The 21,287-nt window shown below is 52.1% G+C and overlaps 1 protein-coding gene across 1 annotated transcript; it reads left to right on the forward strand.

Annotated features, from left to right (window-relative positions):
* The first annotated feature begins 707 nt into the window (after window positions 1–707).
* ISCA2 (iron-sulfur cluster assembly 2) lies at window positions 708–20,320 on the forward strand. Its single transcript, XM_080396330.1, has 4 exons — window positions 708–864; window positions 1,032–1,200; window positions 1,336–1,451; window positions 1,628–20,320. The coding sequence occupies exons 1-4, from the start codon at window positions 806–808 to the stop codon at window positions 1,800–1,802; spliced, it is 519 nt and encodes a 172-aa protein (XP_080252456.1). The 5' UTR covers window positions 708–805; the 3' UTR covers window positions 1,803–20,320.
* Window positions 20,321–21,287: the final 967 nt, after the last annotated feature.

Below are 21,287 nucleotides of genomic sequence, written 5' to 3' on the forward strand. Positions count from 1 at the left end.
TTTTAACCGGGGATGCACCTGTGAGCAACCAGCTAGGCCACTGTCACATGCCGGGTGAGGAGGAAGAGGTGAAACCACTGAGGGAAACGTGTCTCAGGCGGCTGTCGGGGATGTATGGGGGGGCCACGGGCCTGCTGGTGCCGTGGGGCCCTGCTGTGGTGGGGAGGCAAGAAGATGGCGGGAGGCTGAGGATGCAGCTGTAGCACCGGGGCCGTTAAGCACCCACCTAAAGGAAAACCGGCCTGTGCAGGGATTTCCGAGCTGCCCCCAGCCCGGTGAAGGGGAGTGCACCAGAAAAGCCAAGGTCAGGGAAAAACCCTAAAGTCCCAAGCACCGTGGTTTCGCCTCTGCTTGCCTGACACCCCTACAACTGCACCTTGATCCCTCTCAGGGTCTCTGGGATAAACAGTCCTCACAGCTAATTCCAGGACAAACACACGCGGCTGGAGGGCGCTGCGTTATTTGTTTTATTAATCTTTATTCTTTTATTGCCGTTTATTTCCCTCTGTGAGCATCGCCGCTCAGGAAAGCAAACACTCCCAAGGACGAACAGCGGGTTCCGGTGGCTTTACCGAGCCAGAAGCCGAGCCGTGCCCGCGGAGGAACGCTGCCTCCGCCCGGCGCAGGTGGTACCACCCCGGCCCCGGCGGGGCGGGCAGCGCGTTGCCTGGCAACCCCCCCCTCCCCCGCCCCCGCTCAGCACTTCCGCCTCGGCGGGCGCCATGACGGCCCTCGCCGGAAGCGGCGGCGGCGGGCAGCCAATGGGCGGCCGGGGCGGGGCGCTGAAGCGGGCGTCGAGGGCAATATGGCGGCGCCGGGGGCGCTGGGGCGCCGGTGGCTGCTAGCGCTGGGAGGCCGGACGAGGTACCGCTCCGGGGTGGTAGTGGGCCCGCTTGGTCCCCTTGGTCCCTCGGAGGGGCTGTCGAGCGGCAGGGGGTGGCGGCCTTGCGCAGGGTCGCGCCGGCTGTTACCGGTGGCGTGGCGGGGCCCCCTCTGAGGCTTCCTCCTTTCCTCCCTTCTCCCTGAGGCAGCTGGTGTCCTGCTCCGCTGTGCCGAAGGCGAGAGCTACCGAGGTCCCCGCCGGCTCCTGTGTGTGCGGTTGGCCGCCCGCTGCGGTGGGCGTCATCCTTCTCCCAGCCGGGCCCGACGGAGAGTGACCCCAGCGAGGGGCAGGTCTTCCTCAGTGAGAGCTGTGTGAAGGTAGGGACCCCGGGAGGCAGCTCGGGTGCCTCTGGGAGGGATTACCAAACTGCCTGACTTGCCCTGGGTATGTAGGCAAGGCATTTGAGAGTTTGCCCATTTGTTCAGCACGTCTTTTAATCCCCTTTTTTGCAGCGGCTGCTGGAGATCATAGAAGGCTCAGAGTTTCTCAGGCTGCAGGTGGAAGGAGGTGGCTGCTCTGGATTCCAGTACAAGTTTTCCTTGGACACAGTTATCAATCCTGATGATAGGTAAGGACAAAGGTGTGTAGTACTGATCAGGTGTGACTGTTCTTTGCAAAGATGACAGGAAGGGTGTGCGTGATGTGATAGTGTCTTGCATTGAAGGGAAGAAACTTGTGAGGTAAGGAAAGTGCTCTGTTGGGTCTGCGGCACAGCTAATGGTTAAATATGCTGCTTTTCTGCAGAGTCTTTGAACAAGGTGGTGCCCGTGTGGTCGTGGATGTGGACAGCTTGGCCTTTGTGAAAGGTTCTATGGTGGACTACAGCCAGGAGCTGATTCGCAGCTCCTTCCAGGTGGTGAGCAACCCCCAGGCAGAGAAGGGTTGCTCATGTGGGACTTCCTTCTCCGTCAAATTCTGACTGGACTTCCCATGGATGGACACTGTCTGCAGATGCTTCTTGGTAGTCTTCAGAGGGTTTTTGCTTGTTCTTTTCCCAGCTACATCCTCTTGTCTGCCTTACCCTATAACACAGCTGTCACGTGACTCCAGCTGTGTGTGTGTCTGCACTGAGCCTAACTCCAAGACTTGTTGGCATTCCCATCAGAAACATGAAGTAGCTGTGAGCACACATGGGAGCATCTTCAGCGCTTTGTGAACTACTGGCCAGGTTGTGCTGACTCACCTACCCTGTCCTGAGTGTGGAACCACTTAACTGGTTGTCTCTGCAAGAGTTTGCTGTATATATGTGTGTGTTTATTGAAAGTTCTTACTAAAAGTCTTTGATTGTTATTGCTTGTGTGTTCCCATGTGGGTAGAATCTGGGTGCTTTCAGGCTGCCATTTCTTATTCCTTGTCTTCCAGGTAAATGGGACTTGGAGTGTTTCTCCCATATACCTTCCAGTGTTGCTGGCTCTCTGCTCCCCAGCTCACAGTGGGCTTTTCTTGAGACTTCGCTGTTCCCTTACCTAGCAGGCTTCTCTTGGTCCCAGGAACCTACAGTATTTTTGCTGTTAGTCCTTGGCATGAAAACTTTTACTTGTTCAGAGTAAGTGAAGCTAAAAAATTGAGGCAGAAGAATTAGTAGTTTGTCTTTTACATTTAAAAAAAGAAAAAAAAAAGCTTGTGTATCTATACATAAATAAAGGACACAGCCCTCCATCCCCCAATGCTATTTTAGGCTGTTCCTAAACCTGGCTTGGAATCGCAGGTCATTCAAACCCTTGGACTTCGTGGTGTCTGCTGCTTTCCCAGCAGGAAGGGAAGTTCAGGTTACACAGACAGAGAAGGATCTGGAGTATTAGTTAAGGGTGGTCGTCAAATCCTTTTGTCTTAGTTGTCTGATTTTCTGTTTTCCATAACTTCCTTCACCATTTAATCCCTGTCTAACTTGTGATTGGTTTGATGAAAGAATAAGATAGCTCCTTTCCTTTCTGAAACTGCCATGGAATAGGACATCTAGAAGTTTCCAGAATAATATCCTTTTGATTAGTTGTTTCCTGTAGTTTATCATCTGCCACTAGATGTCTTTTAAATCAAAATGACTCACCTGCTTCTGGGTGAAAGGAGAGATGGGGAAGCTATTTTTGTTCCCTCTTGTATTTTAATCTGATCATAACCAAATTGTCTAAGACAGTCTTTCACGTGAGTGTGTGGGTACTGCATGACTCTGGTCTCAAGGAAACTGCTTATGGCAAACCATGAGCCTTTTAAGACTCCATGCCACAGGCATTTTTGTTCTTAAGCTTCCCAAGTGCCTTTCTAAACTAATCAGCAGTGACTACGTACAGCACTGATTTGCCTGTTGATTTCCAGCACTTAGAGTTGATAGCTAGTTTCACTTTCATCTGTAGATGTTATGGGAGTTCATATGTGATCTGCTCTGACTTTGCCACATGGGGGAAAATCGATGGGATTTGGAGCAGCAGCTCTTTTGATTTAGCCCTTTCCATTTCTGTTTCCTGCAGTCAACAAGTTCTACCTAGTTATGTTGCTGTTGAAGGGAGCTGAATGGAGGACTGTCTTGTTTTGTAAAAGGGGGTAAAAGTATGTGATTAAAAGACTTGTCTAAACCCCAGCAGGATGTTTTGGCCCTGCCCTTACACTCCCGGATCCTGAAGGTGATGTCAGCCAGAACTGTGTAAAAGTGTAAGGCCTAAAAGTTTTGTAGGTAGAAGACATTAGATAAACTTGGTTTCTTTCAGCTGGGGTAACTGAGCAATGAAAGTTGGTGGGAGGAATTGCTTTCTGAATCAGGAATTGCAGATCCACTTCACAGTCTGACCTTGGTCAAGTCTCTTGGGATCTTTTACAGGAAATAAAAGTGCAGCAGTAGTGGTGGGGCGGTAGCAAGCTAGCAGCTACCAAGGTGGTTTCTTTTCCACCCTCAACTAAAGCCTGCCTTGAGCCCCTGTAAGCATGCAGCCTTTGTCTTGGCTTACTGTTCTTACTAAATGTAAACGTGCCATGCCTGTTCAACCTAGGCAGGTTCCACCTGCCTTCACTCACTCAGCATTGATGAAGTAAATCAAGCAAGTGCTGTCCGTGTGGAGCGCCACCTTTTTCGGAATATGTATGTCTCTCTCCCAGGGCCTGTATCCATCTATGGGATGCGGCTGGTTGTGGCAGTACTGCTCTAACTGCACTAGGTGGACCCCTTACTCCTTGGGAGTTACTGCGCTGGACACAAGTCTCTATCTGGGATGAAGTTGGATCTGCTTTATATAGGACCTAGGCAAGAGCAAAAGTTTCTTGGCAGCTGCCTGTTTTGGAGGCAGGCTGGCGCTGAGTTCTGGTATTGCAGCAGTGTGGTCTCTAGATCAGAGAAAGTGCTGGAAGCTGGAGAGGTTCCAGCTGCACAACATGTTGCTCTTGGCCTCCCGGTCCTGTTTCCTGGGAGCAGCTGTAATCCACTGGCCAAAGCTACTAGTCTTCCAGTTCCCAGTAGGGAATGGGTGCAAAGAGATGTCTGTCCTTTAACAGTCCTCCTGATTCTTAAAAAAAAAATCCTGTCAGCATATTAGAAATTGAAAACTGTCCATGTTAGGAAGTCAGCAAAGGGGGTCATGTAGCAGAGGGGGTTGAAGGCTGACGTTGGTGAATTTTGGCTGTGTAGGCAGAAAAGGCTAGATCCTGACTCATATGGAAGAAAAGGGGAAAAAAACCTGTCAAGGTTTGTACGCTGGATAGCCTTAGGGGGCAAAGATGGCATCACACTGTAAACTGTGGGGCAAGACCAGTGATGCTTAGAGAAGGGTGCAGAGGACTAGGCAGGGGATTCGGTTCTGCCTGGGCTGCTAGGGGACTGTAGTGTGGGGGAGAGGTAGGAGCCCTTATACCGAGCCACCAGGAAAAAGCAGGAGTACAGAGCTGGAGGTGCTGCTTTTGCTTCATGGCAAATGAGAAACTGCAGTGGAAAATCTTTCTCTGCTCCCACATGAAGAAGGAGGATTCTCTCAGTTCACCCACCTGACAAGGAATGAATGATCAAAAAAGATATTTATGGAAACTTACGTTAAGATGAAACTTCAAGGGAAAAGGGCACAATCATCAGTGTCACTGACAGGCGGGTAGAAGAGGATGGAATAGAAATCCTCACTTTGGTGAGGGCTTGTTGGGGCTCTGCAGGGACCTGTTAGTAGACAACCAGCGCGTCCTCAGCCTGTGACTCTGGCTCTGTTCGTCAAATTAGGTATCTGCCATCACCTGTTAACTGTGGGTCCCTCTTCCAAGCTTCAAGCCAGGCAGTGGTAGAGAAATGGCAGATTTTTGTCATGCCCCTTTTCTTATGGCTTAGGAATATGCATGGGAATGCTGTGCTCACCTTGGTGGGCTTCTGTGTGGTATTACTCGCTACAAAGAGCGGTTGGGATGAGTGGCTCCTATGAGACCGAGGGCCAGCCTAGGTTGGATGTTTGAGGAACAACTGGCCCTCTCACCCCCAAATCTTCATCTTCAAAATTTCACTAAGCTCAGTTCCTCTCCCTTGTGAAATCCCGCATCTGTACAGGTGTTGGGTCAGTCAGGAAGACAGCTAGGGGTGAGGAGCCAGTACCCCCCCAGATGACACCTGGGGGTTGGGCTTCTGCTTCCCCTACACAGTAGTGTTATTTGCTGCTGCTTTGGGGCTTGCCTGAATCCAGCACCTGAGGGAGGAACCACTGAGCAGCAGAGAGGGCAATAACAGGAAGGCAGAAGTGCACACACAAGGCGTCTTCTCTTGCCTGTGTGCCACACCATAAAGGCAAATGCTTTTGTATCAAGACTGTTCTTCAGCCTTGCAAGTGTTTTGAACATCTGCTGGCAGCCAGATGTAAAAGAACAGAGTGGTATAAACCCCACTGTTCACACTGGTAGCTGGGCCTGCCTGGAGGAGTTTACTGAATTTGGAGCAATTGTATTTTGTACTGAATACAGAGCATGCTGTATTTCAAGGGTGAGCTGCTAGTGGGGACCAAACCACTCATGGTCTCCACTAGCAAACGCAGCAGTTGGGTTCGTTAACAGAGAATGTGATAGGATGTGCATCATTTTGGTGCTTTGTTCTCTTTGCCTGTTTTCATGCCCAGCCGAAGCTTTCACCATGCTCCTCTGGAACAGGCCATAGCTGCCAGAGACACTGGCAGCAGAGAAAGGTATAACCCTGCATAATGGTGTGTTTAATACGACTGTCAGCCAACCTGGAAAAAGAACCATGATTCAAGGAGACTGAATATTGATGAGAATAAACTGCAGCCACCTGTATTGTATCAAACTCCTCCATTTGGGTAATCTTTTTATGACTTTTTTTTTTTTTTTTAGAGGATGAATCCTTGAATCAAGCGCCGTAGGGGCTAGGTATAGGATTAATGGTGCAGTTTGGATCTTGCTGGGTTCTGAAGAATATGTTAGCTCTGCATGGTTTCCAGGATTAAGCTGCAACTGGCTTTGATCTGTGCAGATACCTGCCCAGGGAACAGCTCAGTAGATCATGGACTTGGGGTGGGTTTAGCATCCAGCTGTGGACAGAAATGCCATGGTGAGGCAGCTGAAGCTGTTCATGACAGCAAGATGGGCCATTACTCCAAGGCTGTGATTCCTCGCCCTGTGGGGAGCAGTTTGTGTGCAGTGCTTCCTGCCTCTGGCCTTCCCGGCACTTGTATGGCTCTTAATATTTCCTGCTTGGGCAATAAGAGTTTATGGCCCTAGTCTTTGTGGTTGATTAGAGCCCAAGTTTGTGCCCCTGTTTTAATCAGTGCTCATTTACCTTTGGCATCCTTCAGAGGAACAGAATGGTATGTCTTTCAGTTGCCATGGAAACAGCAAGACTAAATGCACATTTCCATGGCAACCTGCCATTATCTTCAGCTCTATCTGTGGGTCTCATTTTCTGACCATGGGGGTGGGGTGGTGAAAATGGAACTTCATCTCTTAAAAAAAAAAAAAAAAAAAAAAAAAATAGGGAAAAGAAAGATACTACCACCACCATCATCGCCTCCCCCTTTCCTCCTCTGGCTCAGGCTTGGGGCTGAGAGGCCCATGACTACTGCCACCATCCCATGTGCTGGGGCTCCGAGGTATTGTCTTCAGCTCCTTCTCTCCTTTACCCTTCTAAAAATAGAGACGTTCAGAACAATTTGATGAAAATGTTCCAGCACTTCTCTGAGCTCTTTGTTTCCTCAACTAATGCTCCCAGAAAAGGCCCTTGAAGTTAATTGAACTTTCCAGTGGGTTCCAAAGGTCAATGTGCCTGAGCTCCTTTTGGTTTGAAGGGCCAAGGGTTAATTATGGAGTCTAAGACTCTGAGGAGAAGTTTTTGTTTGCTGGGACTGGAGGCACCAGGGCACATCATATTAACCTCGGGAGTGAGGGACCTGCTTGCAAGGGGGGCAGCACAGACTGTTCCAGGTCACACCCATCAGAGAGTTGGGGGTCATAGGCGATGCTTATTTGGTTTGTGTGCATCTTGGGGAGATGCAGGGCAGAGAAACCAGGTGTTTGCTGTGTGATGGGTCTTGCAGCCCCCCAGCCAGAAGTGGTCTTGGCCACTGCTAGCATCTCTGCCTCCCCCAGCCACTGAGTCAAGAAACTGACAGAATCTGTACTTTGAGCAATTGCACACAGCTGTTCCTTAAGCCTGTGTTCATTATTCTTTTTCTAGCTGGCTTGACCTTTAGCTAATTCCTCTTATTCATGGTCTAATCTTGGTTACTGAGGGAAAAAGCTTGCGTCTTGAACTGTTCTAGCCTGATGCAATAAAGTCATCCATGGAGAGGATGTGGTAGAGCTCTCCCTCCACATCTGCCCCACCAGCCTTTTTCAGGTGCTGAAGCAGAAGGTGATAAAGCTCTGGCTGCTCAGGAGTGAGCATGGAGACAGATGGGGTCTGCAGAACAGGTGAGGCAGGTGCTGCTCAAGCACAACTCTTTTCCTTGCTGTAGGCTCCCACAGTGCTGATCGCACGTGACGAAGAGCTGCCACAGTCAGCCTGGGTTTGTATTGTCTCGTCAAGGAGAGACCAAAGATCAGAGCGCCCTGTACATTGCTGAACTTGCAGGATTTCACCCTGGAAGAATTACTGCCTGGACATAGTGCCAGCGTTTGGTTGGGAGCTACTGCTTGGGAGGTTCTGAGACGTGGGGATCGCCCTCCTGAGCTGAAGTGCTGAGCACTGCGACAAACTCTGTGTGGTTTGCACGAGCAGAACTTTGCTGGAGGATGGGTTGCTAGTGCCGGAGCAGGCTGCCGTGGCAGAGGGTACGGAGGAAGGTTTGCTGTACCCGCTCCGTGTGCGAAGCGGTGGCTGCCCTCTGGCTGCTGTGGGGAGCTGACCTGCCGCGCGGCAGCCTGAGAGCAGGGACAACCTGGGCTCCTCCTGCTGAGGACCGCTGCGGGCTGGCAGGGTGGGCCAGAACGGTAAGGAGGTTTGCTAGCAAACTCAGTCGTAGCCCTGCTGCCATGGCTCACAGAGCTGCACAGCCAGAGTGGCGTTAAGCTCTTCCCCTCTTGTCCGTAGCAGCTGAGCAGGCACTGACCGAGGGAGCCACACGGCCTCTCGTTCAGCTTCTCCTTGGCATACAGTGTCCATTCTCCTCACCAGCATCCTGCACAGTGTCCAGGCGAGGGTGGCCGTACTCTGGCCGGTGCATCTGGTGGGCTGCATGGCAGTCTTCCCTTCGCCTCCCTGCCTACCCACGCATGCCTGCCTCAAACTTCAGACCGGGAAGATTCACGTTAAATATAGAAACTTTTGAGGGAAGAGCTAATAGCATTTGGAAAAGAGAATTCAGTAGCTGCCTTTGGTGACAAAGAAATAATGGGGCGATGCTATTGTTAGCAGAACTTTATCTACCAGCTCCTGCAAAAGCTTAATGGGGAGCAGGGAAGCAGTGGGACTGTGTGGCAGATCCCTTGGCCTCTTAATAAAATGCTTCCCCCTGCTGCCACTGTCCTACGTTCCCAGATAACAGGCACAGGACAGAAATAGGACTGCTATGGTGAAAGAAGTTACTTAATCCTCTTTGGGCTAAGTAAAATATATCAGCAAAGAGCCAATTCACAGGGCAGAGCTGATTTACACAGGAGAAAATTGTGTCTGCAAATCAAATGGAGCTCCAGCGCTGTGAGAGAGCAAAGACAAAACAGGCTGGCATGGGAGAAGGGGGAATAGCCCAGAGAGATGCTCGGGGAGGGAAGGCAACAGGAGGTATTTGCTGAGCCTCCCCCAGCTCCACTGCAGCAGCACGAGTTTGTGAGTGGATGCGGCTGTCAGAAGGTGGGAGGGCGCTTACAGCTGTCCAGGTATTGTTAAGAGGCAGAAGAATCTGGTGAGACCTGGGAACCTCTGAGAAGACAAGAACTGGTGAAGGGGGTGGGGTATAGCTGATGTAGAAAAGAGCAAACAGGATGGAGGAACAAAGAGTAGGCAGCTAGACCAAGGGGAGGCAGGAGCTGAGCTGAGTACGTGCCTGTGCCTGCTGGGTGGCCGCCCACCCGAGATTCCGCCGTGGGGTTGCCAGATCCACAAAGACACTGACCTGCTCTGCTTTGTGCTGGCTGAACCTTGGGTGGCAACAGCCTGCGAGGAAGGATCCTCAGCAAACTGGAAGTGCCAAAGCTTCAGAGATAAAACCAGACCTGCCACAGGACTGGGAAGTTACCTGCTTTTCAAGGGCTGGGCCCTGCTGGTGTGGAGAAAAGGGAGCAGGTCTAAAAAGCAAGGGTGTGCAGGGAGCCCCGGTCAGTTGTTGGACACACGGGCTAGTTCTCCAAATGAGTAAACGCTCATGTTGTAAGGAGTTGAGTAACAGACCTCTGCTGCTTGAGGATGCCCTCTTCTACAATGCGCTGGGCATTGCGGGTTCATGTCCTCTTGATCCATGCTGGATGTGATCATTTTACAGGGTAGATGAGAGCCCTAGAAGTGTCAGGTTAGGAGGACTTCCTAAAAACTGGGGTAAGCTTGAGTGAGGGGAAAGGGATGTCCTAGATCTCTTGGGGCTGGCCCAGAGATGAAGTTGTTCAGCAGAAGGACAGCTTATTGAAAGAGTTGTTTTTCTCAAGATAAAATGAGGGCACACCTTGTACAGCGTATGCTATGCTGGATACAGAGGTCTCAGTCACAGCCTGAGCTCCTCACCTAATGCTCAGGTGTGAAGGGCTCAATAGACATGACCCTGTAAACTTCTTCTGGCCCAGGGGAACCTGATCGCTTCCTCCCAGGGACGCTGATTTGTGTCCCTTCCTTTGGAGTCTGTGCTTCCTTTGCCCCCTCCCCTCCTGCTCATGTTTTCCAGATGCATTTGATTTATACATACTCGTTCCCTTCCTCACAGGAATGAGTTTGGTGCGTGTCAGTTGTGTGAAAGAAAAATTGATAGAGCAGGCTGCCGAGCAAAGCAGCTGGGATCTTTCTTAGGAGAGCTGCAGTCGTTAATTATAGGAGTCTAACTAAACCCTGGCTCAGGCAAGAAACATTTTCTAGATCTCCTTCCTTTCTTTTGTACCTTCCTGCACAGGTTGTCACTTCAAAGGCAGGATTCGGGGACAAGTCAAAACGACACCCACCTTTTTGAATAAAAATGGGATGCCGAGTGCCAGGGAGCAGTTCCCGTTCTGGCTCCCTCCTCTCCCAAACTGATGTGAGGGGCACTGCACCTCTCCCCAGCGAGGGCTGCAGACAGCACTTGTCTGTCCCTTGGGCTTTCTCCTGCTTCTTCCCTGCCTCGGGCGGCGCAGTGAGTCAGCTCCTGCCTTACTAAAGCCTCTCCTGGGTTTGATCTGAGCACCAGCTTTCTCTCCCTGGCTCAGGTCTGTGCATCCTGGCCGGTACCTTGGCATGGCAGGTTCCCCAGGGGTCCATTTTATTAAAGTCACTGCAGAGCCGGGTATTTCAGTCCCGAGCAGCTTCACATGTGCATCGCAGACAGAGCCAGCAGCACTGGAAAGGATTTTCTCTGTATGAGTTTACCCCCGGCAAAAGACAGTGGGAGAAGAGAGGGAGGAAACACAGCCTGGATGTCCTTAAAAGCCTGATACTGCCTGTGCATGTGCCCCTCTGATACGTTTCTGGCTGATGATCCCAATACAGGCCGTGCTACTGCCCTGTTTCGGAGACTGCCTACACAGATAACCTCGTCTTAACATCACCGACTTGCTCACAACCTTTGCTCGTGTCACCTCATGATCTGTAATACTGAGATAAGAGTGCTTGCCACAGCAGGAGGCTGCCTGCATTAACAGCTAAAAGATACTAAGAGGAAAGAGGGCTACGAACATGCTTAGGGTAGATAAAGCCGATTTGGTCTCTTTACAGAAGAAAGTTGTTATGTGTTTTCCTCAAAGTTTCACAGGGCTGCCAGGAGATGTGTGCCTAGCCAAGGGAGGTACTGTCATCAGAAGCTGATTTTGGTGCCCCAGATGGATGCTCGTGGCCTTATGCTGGGGCTTGGGCAGGGAGAGAAAGGAAGGGAGGCACCGGCTTGCTAATTAAGAGACTTTCTGCTGCTTTTCTGCTGCTCAGAGGGGGAGGCAGGACCTGTGCCTGATGTGAGCCTCTCGCCTGTGCTGGGGCCTTTCTTAAAAGCTGCTAAACCTTAAAAAAAAAAAAATAAAAAAATCTGCAAACACTTTGATAGTCCTCACAGGAAAGTGAAACAGAAGAGCCTTTGAGCTGCACGTATAAGAAAAACCTCTGTACGTTGCTGTGGGAAGAAAGGCTGGCAGAACCGAAATTTGGCAACTGTTCCGAGCTGGTGAGGGAGGTGCTTTTCTGCTGTGAGCTCCTGCCATGACTGATGCAGAGACAGAGAGTAAAAGCGCAGGATCCTCTGTAGGCAACAATTAGCACCTCAAAACCATCAGGGTGCCAGTGGGATGGGGAGGGTGAGCCAGTGGTCGTCCTCTGCCTCCATACAGGGGCTCGGTCCTGGGCTCACCCTGGCAGAGGCGCCCAGCCTCTCCATGTCACACCTCCTTCTGCGGGACACCTTCCTGCTGCGGGGGCCTCCTGGCCAGGCAGCATCTCCCTGCTCCGCATTCCCATGGGTTTCCATAGCAATCGGTGGTGTCAGCTGCACGAGGAAGCCAATGGAGGGAAATGAAGGTTTCTCCCTATCCTGGGCCAGCGTGGGGTGAGATGAGAAAGGAGCATCCTGATGGAGGTAACAGCACTTGGGCTGCCCCAGTTTACTCCTGCCAGGCCAGGGCATGAAGATGCAATGGGAGTGTGTAGACCCCAGGGAACTTGCAGGGCAGGTTTTGGGGGACTGCATGCACCCCAGAGCCAGCCCCACACCCTCTGCCCTGCCAGGGGGCTACCGATACCAAATGAATGCCATCCTTTTTTTTTTTTTTTTTGTGGCTTTTGTGTCCTTTCCTTTTGCAGCCTCATCTCTTTCCCCCCCCAGCCCGCTCTGTTTTTCCCCCTTCAGTGCATTGTCAGTCAATGAAGTCAGAAATTAATCTTTGGATTTCATGGAAAATACGTTGCGGAGCTGGAGAGGCTCAGGCAGCCTTGAAAACAGCATTTTTATTCCCAGGATGGGGGAACGGGGCACTGGAGTAAAACTCCAGGGAGGGAGAGAGAGACAATGGAGGGGAGTATGGGTATCAAAGGCCGTTCCCAGCAGGAATAGAAGAGTCCTGGGAGAGCTCCCTGTACCCTTGGCACCACGGGAAAAGTGGATTTCATCATCTGCTAACCATTCCTCTCCTGCCCCAGACAGGAGGAAGGGGGAGACCTGCCCATTGGAAGCAAATGGAAAACTTGGGGGAGACTTTCAGAAAATAAAATAAAAATGTCAATCCAAACCCCAAACATTTTGTACTATTGAGCATTAAAAAAAAAAAAAAAATTAAAAGATAGGTCAGCTTTGAGATGGAACTGTCATGTTGAAAGAAAGCCAAGCTACTTCATTTAGAAAATGTCTAAACAAAATGTTTTGACATTTTCAGGAAAAAAATGTCCTATACATTTTCAGACAAAACTTGCTAACATGTGATTGAAAAGATTGGCATCCTGAAAACTATATTTTGAGGCAAGCTTGGCACATGCCAAATACGTTTCATCCACTCCTGGGCACAGTCCAGGCACCCAAAGTGCAGCGGTGCCAGGCAGAGCCCGGAGAGCTGCCCAGGGATCGGATCTGCCCAGGGAACGGAGCTGCCCAGGGATGGAGCTGCCCAGGGATGGAGCTTCCCAGGGATGGAACTTCCCAGGGATTGTGCTTCCCAAGGATGGAGCTGCCCAGGGATGGAGCTGCCCAGGGATGGAGCTGCCCAGGGATCGGAGCTGCCCAGGGATCGGAGCTGCCCAGGGATGGAGCTGCCCAGGAATGCTCAGTGCAGGCTGGGCAGGTCCTGGCTGTGCCCAGGGCAGCTGCCTGTGGCTGCCTGAGGGTTTTGCCTGTCCTGGCTCCTGCCAGCACCTCTCTGCCTGCGGTGGGAAGGATGCCACAGGTATCCATGGGTTGAAGTGCCTGCTCCTGCCTTTGGTTCAAGCCACAGCTCTGCCTCAGGGATGAAAACTGGACCCCTGATAATTTTTAGGATATGACAGCGGGGAAGGGAACTATAAATAAACCAGAGTCATCCCTCCATGGCTCGTGCAGCGTGGGAAAGAGAAACACAAAGGTTTCTGGCATAATCGTGTTCCTGAAAGGGGATTCTTGAAGAGCCTGAGTGCCTGATTTCCTGATCGGAGAGCAGCAAGCACAGAATACTGTGTCCCTGCCTGGCCTGCTGAGAAGTGAACACGCTTTTCAGCAGTGAGATTAGATGTCAAGAGGAAATTGCCATTTACAGTGCAGCACACCGCTGTACGCTGAGACCTCTGTGCCGGGCACCAGCTGCGGCACAGCTCTGGCCACCTACACCCCTGTCCCCAATTCCCACCCGGGGCTCCTGGCAGGTTAGAGAGGCTGAGGGCACGTGTCACGGGGAGCTCACAACTGCCCACACCAGGCAGGGCTGGGCTTGTTTCGAGCTCAGTAAAGCAGACCTTTACAAGGTATGTCCTTGAGGTGGGAAGATGACCAAAGCTTGTGCCAGGCAGGACCCTCTGCATCATTTAATGGTTTAAACAGCTTAACACTTGCCCATCTCAATAACCTGTTCTGGCATACTGGAAGACCTGAGAGTATCTGACCTATTTCCATGAATTCAGCATTTTTCTGTCTTCACCAATTCAGCTCCAGCAGCCCAGAGAAGGGAAGGAGGGGCTTGGCAGAGGAAGGGTAAGGAGCATGCATCTGCAAAGGTAAGGGAGAAAAAAAGCAAGCAGCAGATGTGACTCAAGCTGCCTGCAAATGCCCAGAGGGACCGGCGGACTGCTGAAAGCAGCTCTTCTGAAGCAGCTCACTCCTGGGAATGCATCGTCTCGCTGCAACAGGCTGCACACCAGCGCTTCCAAAACAGTGGCTTCGGGAAGGCAGTGGGAGCATGACGCGTGCCTTGAGGACCTCTCAGCCCTGACAGCTGCCAGGAACTTTTTCCTCAAGTCAAAGCAGGCTTCAGGGTGAACATCCTTCCCTTCTGGGGAGCTGAAATGTCCCCCAGGGCCTGGCTGCTCCAAACCGAGCCATATGTAGCAGCAAGATAGTGATAAAACTTAACTCCAGGGCGCAGGTCTCTCTGTCTGTAGTTATTCTTGCTTTCATAGAAAATAGCCCAGAAATAAAGCCGGCTCCTGCCCACAGCCTGGGCCAAGGCTCCTTGCAGCAGGTGGCAGCTGTGTAACCTGGAGCAGAGGGATGGAGAGGCAAGAGCAGCTGCGCTCACTGCCTGCCCGGCTCCCAGCACCGCTGCCTGCAAAGCCTTTTGGAAGAAAACGCTGTTTGTTCTGACATTTAGAATAGATTAAAAATCGTTACAGGCTCTTCTGGAACGTTTTAGAAGGTGAAGCTATTGATTTAAAAACTCAACATCAGTATTGTAAGAGAGGTGAAATCTCCCTGGCTTCCTCTGGTGAACATCAGCGCCTGGTCCTGGCTGGTGGCAGGAGGATGATTATCACCGTGCCAGCCCTCCACCCCCGGTTCATCTCTGCCCCAAGCCTTGCACAGGGTTGTGTGAGGGGGCACTCAACTCCCCAAAAGCCTTTCGGTATGTGGAGGATGCTCAGTCTCTTCCATTTTGTGGATCCATCAGGGACTGGTGCTGGTTTTAGGCATTTCACGTGCCCAGAAACAGCACCACGTGAACCTGCTTGCTGCTTTTTGCCACCTGCTGCTGACTGTGTTGCCGATGCTCCTGGATCACAAGAACAGGCCACCTTAGCCAGACCGCTGCCCTTTCCTTCCCCAGCATTGCCCACGATGCAGGATGCAGCCCTGCCAATGCCCCCCAGTTGCACAGTCCCAGCTTACTCTCTGACAGGCTGGAAATCAGTTTTATTTTGAAAATATTGAAAAATATATGAAAAATATTTTTATTTGAAGCTTGCAGAAACATGCCCGTAGATACTGGGCCCCAAGGAGGGGTGTCAAATGCCATAAGCTTAGGAATGAAGTTGTGAGGGCTGACAGCACTGCCTGCATGCCAAGTGTTCATGCCATCAGGGAACCAGTGGCCTGGTCCTCGGTGCCCCACATGGCTCTCCTCCCCTGTCCCCTGGCTTTTTGCACACTGAAAACCCTGTGTTCAAGGAGCAGCTTCACACTCGCTGTTATTTATATCTCCTCCTGACTTCACCGCCCCAGCTTCAGGTGCCATTTCCCTCAGCGCAGCGTAGCATCCAGCTCTGGCTCATCGTGCTGATGGCAATTAGTAACTTCACTGTTTTCCATTTAAACACAGGCAAAAGTCCTCCTCTAAGTGTCTCCTCTTCCTACCTGCACACTGCTCCAGCTTTGGTTGCAGAGTTTGAGAACTGCCCACATTTTCCCCGTTTGAGCTTTGCTCTGTTGGCTGCCAGGACTGCTGGGACCTCATCTTTCCCCACCAGCCAACCTCTCTGGGGGCTGAGAGACACCCAGCCTACCCTGAGGAGTACGTGAACTCACTGGGTACCTCTGACTGCTGCTGATGACAGAGGTGCTCAGGTGCTCAAGAACATGTTGCCCCTGCTGTGACATGAGTTTGTGTCCTGACCCATCTGCAAGAGCTGGCTGTGCTGTGACACAGCCCGTTTCACATGGCCCCGTGGCAGCCAGACAGCCAGAAAGCAGGGGGACTGGTGGGGACGTTGGTCCTGAGGGATTTAGGCAGTACCTCTAGCGAAGACCTTTTGTCGTGCCGACACGAGGCACCAAAGACATCACAGCAGTGCTACACCTGACACAGGGTGACAGCCAAGCTGTTGCCAGCTTAAACAGACCCATGTGCCATGGTGGCTTCAGCTTGACTCTGATCTCCCTTAGCAGTCTGGGTGTTTTGCATTTGTGATGAAGGAGCAGAGGCAGAGAGGTGCCAGGTACTGCCAGCGCAGGCAGCAAGGGCTCAGGACCCCCTGCCCTCCGGGTGCTGAGTGGGAGGATGAGCATCTCACACCGTCCCAAGTCCCCTGGCTGTGCTCGCTGCCAGATGCCGGCCAGCTGTGCTTGTGCACTGCAAGGGGCTCTCTGGGGGCACGACACCTTCCCGGCTGAGCCCCCAGCCTGCTGGGAGCCAGCAGTTCCCCCCTGCAGTGACAGGAATGAAGGGAACCACAGCAGCTCTCAGCCCCTCAAACATCTTCCCCCTGTCAGCAGAACTGAAATGAAATTGTCTCTGCTGCTGGCTCCGGAGCGAGCGCCTATCTCTTGGCCCCTAATCAGGGCAGATATGAAATTTCTTATCTAAGTAAAATGGTGCTGCACTTCAATCCATCCAATTATTTTTTCCAATAAGTGTGAGGGGTCTGGCAGGGCCGGCTGTGGGAACTCAGACAGTCAGCAGCATGCTGGCAGCGGGGGGGACCTTCACCCTGGTGGGCACCTCAGCCCAGCACCCCACAGAGGAGCAGCCAAAATCATGTGAAAACACGTGTTCTCCCAGCCAGCATGACCCAGAAAGGGGCCGGGGGTGGGATGCTCTGGGGGTCAGGCTGGCAGGCAGGATCTTTGCAGCTTGCTGTCCCCCAGGGCCATGTTCAGGAATGCCACCCACATGGCTGCGGACTGGTCCCCCCTCTTTGGCCCAGAGTGGGGGCACTGTAGGCTGTGGGCACTCTGTTCCACACTCACAAAGCTGAGATTATAGGTTCTCCATCAAACACCAGTCTGTCCAGAGGACACCCATCCACCTCTGAGGGGGTGCCTGTGCTCAGCCCCAGAGCCTGGGGACCACCTGTAGCAAGCACTTAGCCGAGACTCTGGGAGCCAACCCAACAGAGACAGCAAAAGCCAACAGCAATGAAGCAGCTTTTCCATCCTGGGTCAGAACTGAGCTTGGTGCCTGGATCACCCACCTCCAGCACTTCTCCATTCCCAGCAAGGCAGCTCTCCACCTCCCCTCTTCCTCACCCCTTAGAAGTCAGCAATGGTGTGGGTAAGTGTGAGGGAGGATCAGAAGAGCTGGCCTGGCCGAATGCGGCGTTGGTGTGTGGGTATCTAGAAGCTCCAGATGGGGATGGGCGCACAGAGGCAAGGGAAGTGGCAGAGGAAGAGGAAGAAAGATGGGATCAGAAGGTGGGAGAAGGGACACAGGAGTCCTGCAGAACGGAGGAAAGGGAGATGAGCCGGAGGAAGAGCTTCTGAAGGAGAAGTGACAGGGCGAGGCAGCAGAAGAGTGATAAAAATGAGACAAACAGAGTCCTCCCAGAAGAGTCCTCCCTGCACCATCCTGCTAGCAGCCATGCTGAGGAGCAGCCCTGGCATCAACTTACCGGGTGCTGCGATGGCTGCAGCCCCTCACTGTTAGCCCACTAACCGCACCCCAAGGCACAGGCCGGGAGGGGGGAAGGCCCCCTTTCCTTGGCACTCCTCTGCGGGCTGGACAAGCTCCTTGGAGGGGTACCCAGAGCCTGGCCTCCTACAGCAGTGGGGCTAAATACAGGGTTGGGGACAGCAACGTCAGCCACCAGGGACGTGGGTGCTCCTTAGGTGCTCAGCGCAGCCCCAGCCTGGTTTTGCTTCCCTTCCCCTCGCACCCCGTTGCTCACTCACTGCCACACTTCCCCGGCATCCCCCTGTTCCCCCAAATCCCCTGCACCACTCCCTCAGCCAGGGCTCCCCCCTCCCAATGGCTCTGACAAAGTCACTCCTGGGCCCTGGGCCCCAGCTCCTCTAGCCCTTACGGGGTCACCTCCCCGGGCCGGTGTGCCGTGCAGCACCCTGCACATCCCAGGCAGCAGGCAAAGGGGACCAGTCCTCCCTGCAGTCTCCTGGATCCTTCCCAGCACCTTGCTGGACCAAAACAGTTCAAACAGCAACCGCAGCCCCCGCGCTGGGCTGGGGGAGCAGGCAGCAGCCTCAGCTTGTGCTGGTAAGCTCTGTGTTTCCAAGGAGGTGATGGTGGAGACTGCAGCAGGCTGGAAACCAGGGACAACCCCTGTGACAGCAGCTCCTACAGTGAGCACCTTCGCAGACCACCACCCCAGCAGCAGCAGAAGGATGTTCAGAAGAAGAGACATGAATGGCCCCTGCTAGCTCTGCTCCCCTTCCCAAGCCATCGGACTCTCTGTCACCTTCACCACGTCCACGCAGTTGCCTGAGAAGATGAGCAGCCAAAACACCGGAACGTAGAAGCTGAGCCTCGGCTTCATGAGATGACAGCTAAATTTTTAATGATGACACTAGAAAGTGCAAAATAATTCAATGCAATTCAGCAGTTAACATGCATGTAGTCACCGGTTAATTGGGAAACCGTTTACAGGCAGGAATTTGCAAACTTTATCTGTTTTTTATTAGCAGGGGCAGAAAGAGAAGCCTGTTCATTTCGGGCATCTCTATCTAAGTGATAGAAAAGGCGGCTGACCCTTTTTTTTCTCTAATTTTCTGAATCCTTGACTTGGAGTGAAACATGGAGTCTTTCCTTTCTGACTGAAATTGTATGAAAAATTCTGGGGTAAACCCCAGCATCCTTACCCTCTGAAATAGGCAGGAGGGTAGGAACCCAGACCAGTGGCTCTGGCAGGATGTTCAGCACTACCCTTGAGCCAGCCCCCGCAGGGAAACCTCGATTTAATACCTGTTGCACCCGGGGACCAGGAGAGCGAGCAGCAGCAGACCACCCTGAAAAGGCAGCCTGATTCCTGGGAAAAGCACAGCTGGGCGATACAGACTTTCTCTGTGGTGACGCTGGTTCCCACCATTTTCTAAAAGGTTTTCTCTACTTAAATGTTAGCTGCAAAGTGGATTTGCTCTTGAAATCTCCTGAATGACCAGCAGGGAAATTAATACAATAAAAATGTAGCTATGTAGAGCAGTTCTCCGCTGACCTCTCAGCCTTCCTGTGATGGTAGGCTTTGAGTCTGAATGGGATTAATTGGGTTTCCTTCCCCATTAAAGGGGTCAGCTCCTGCTCACCCCCTGCCCGCCTGTGGCAGAGCTGAGCTTACGCCGTGTCCTGCCTGACGCTGCCAACACTCCTGGATGGAAACAACGGGCTGCAGACTATCTGATTTGGGGGAACAGGCAACTCGTCGTTTTCTGTGATGAAATTTCAGCCAGGGTGCTCATTCGGACCCAGGGCTATGCATCATCCCTCGTCTTTTAATACTTCTGGACACTTCACCAAAGCACCTCACAGGAATGAAGAATTTTGTGGGAGGAGGGAATGAGGTGCTGAAACGTGTCTTTAATATCCGGCCACGGCTGCCTGAGTCATGAGTGGGGCTTCAGCAATTTTTTCTCCCCTCTTTTTTGTTTTTCATTACTTTGCAACACATTATTAAAGCAAAACCACCCATGAACGAAAGGGAGTGATTCAATACCTTGAAACCTTAGGCCAGTTCCCCTGGTGGAAGAGCACTTTAAGTGCTAAGGAAATATCCCGTGCACTGGCTTCATTTCAGGCAGAACCCCCATACATACATTATCAAAAGTAACCAAACAGCTATGAACTGGCTTGGCCTATGGAAAACAGACAAAATGATAGAGACAGCCCCTTCCCCTGGGAGACCAACCCCTAAAAAGAGCTAAAACAGCTGCATGCTTCCAAAGCGGCTCTTTTTCGCACACAGTGCTTGCTGGTAAAGGTCCTCCTGACATGACATTTCAAACAATTGCATTTTAGACCAGCCCGGCTGAAGAGTACACAAGGGAGGCATCACTCCAGGTTTCGCTCTAAATAATGCATGTGGGTTACTTTGCAAAATAACTGCAGATGACCTCCCGTTTGTCAGCCTGGCAGCACCACGTGTGTGATGGCCCCTCAGCTGCTGCTGGTGGGGCCATCCTCATCCGAAGGAATCGAGGCCACAGTGTAAGAGCGTCCGCATCGTCAGGGAAAATGGCGTGCCAAGAATTGTTGTCCTGAATTTTAAAAAAGGTTTAATAAGAAAGATTTAGCTTTAATAAAAAAAAAAAAAAAAAAAAAAAAGGATGTGACCTCTGGCTAGTAGCCACTTCTAGGTACTGCCCAGATTAGGGAGCCCATGGATCTGATGCTCCATGCCCAGTCCTCTCCTGCTGTGCTTAGAGGTGATGCAAGCCAAATACATGGCTTTCCAAAATATAGGGTGCAGACACGTGGTGGACAGACACCCCACACTGACTACCTTTACCCCTCACCAAGCAAAAAAGTCTTCGGTGAAGTGGCCAGGGCTTCCTCCCGCCTGCTCGGAGATGCTCACCCTCCAGCAGCGATCCTGCGGAGCTGGGACTCTGTCTTGTGCTGGGCGGCGGGGGAGGGGGGATGATTCCTGATTCCCCCCAGGCTCCGTTTTCATGAGCAGGAGCTGCACTCCTCCTGCTGCTTACAGGCAAACAGGGGTTTGGGGAAACACTAACCACTGGCTTGTCACTTTGACAGCAATGTTTTCTTGATGGCCCGTCAGCTGCTGATAACAGCAGTGTCCTCACGCTTAGGAGCACAAGTCCCAGCATAATAAATCCCACGCTCCTGTCTAAGGGTGAGTGGCGGAGAGAGGCGAAATTGGGTCATTGCTGCTGCAGATTTATCGGCAAAGTTGGGGGTGCATTCAGCAGAAAGCTGGTGGCTTGTGAAGACCCTAATCCCACTACTTTGACGGGCCTCACAAACAGTTTCATGGCACTGATGAGCTGCTGGGCTGGGGCAGCGAGGTGTGCAAATCTCTGACGGCAAAGAGCAGAGAGGAAACAACAAACATCAGTGTCCTCTAATGGAAGTGCACAGGAGGGACTGTTGGTCCCGTTACCAGGTTGGGTGGTCAAAAAGCACTGGGTTTGGTGCCGACCATGCCAGAAAGCATGGAAAGCAGATCCAGGTAATGCTTCTGCATGCCTCAAGGAAATAGTCTCAGGACAGGATGGATCCTGCACTGGCAGTAAAGGCAGAATAGGGAAAGCAGGGGAAGAGTGCACAG

Source organism: Falco punctatus (genome assembly GCF_963210335.1).
Source record: "Falco punctatus genome assembly, chromosome: 7".
Classification (NCBI taxonomy): domain Eukaryota; kingdom Metazoa; phylum Chordata; class Aves; order Falconiformes; family Falconidae; genus Falco; species Falco punctatus.

Excerpts from the sequence above, each read along its gene's own strand:
- ISCA2 (XM_080396330.1), top strand. The coding sequence starts at position 806 with ATGGCGGCGCCGGGGGCGCTGGGGCGCCGGTGGCTGCTAGCGCTGGGA. Across the intron at positions 865-1,031 it reads GCGCTGGGAGGCCGGACGAG|CTGGTGTCCTGCTCCGCTGT; the intron begins GTACCGCTCCGG and ends TCCCTGAGGCAG. Across the intron at positions 1,201-1,335 it reads TCAGTGAGAGCTGTGTGAAG|CGGCTGCTGGAGATCATAGA; the intron begins GTAGGGACCCCG and ends CCTTTTTTGCAG.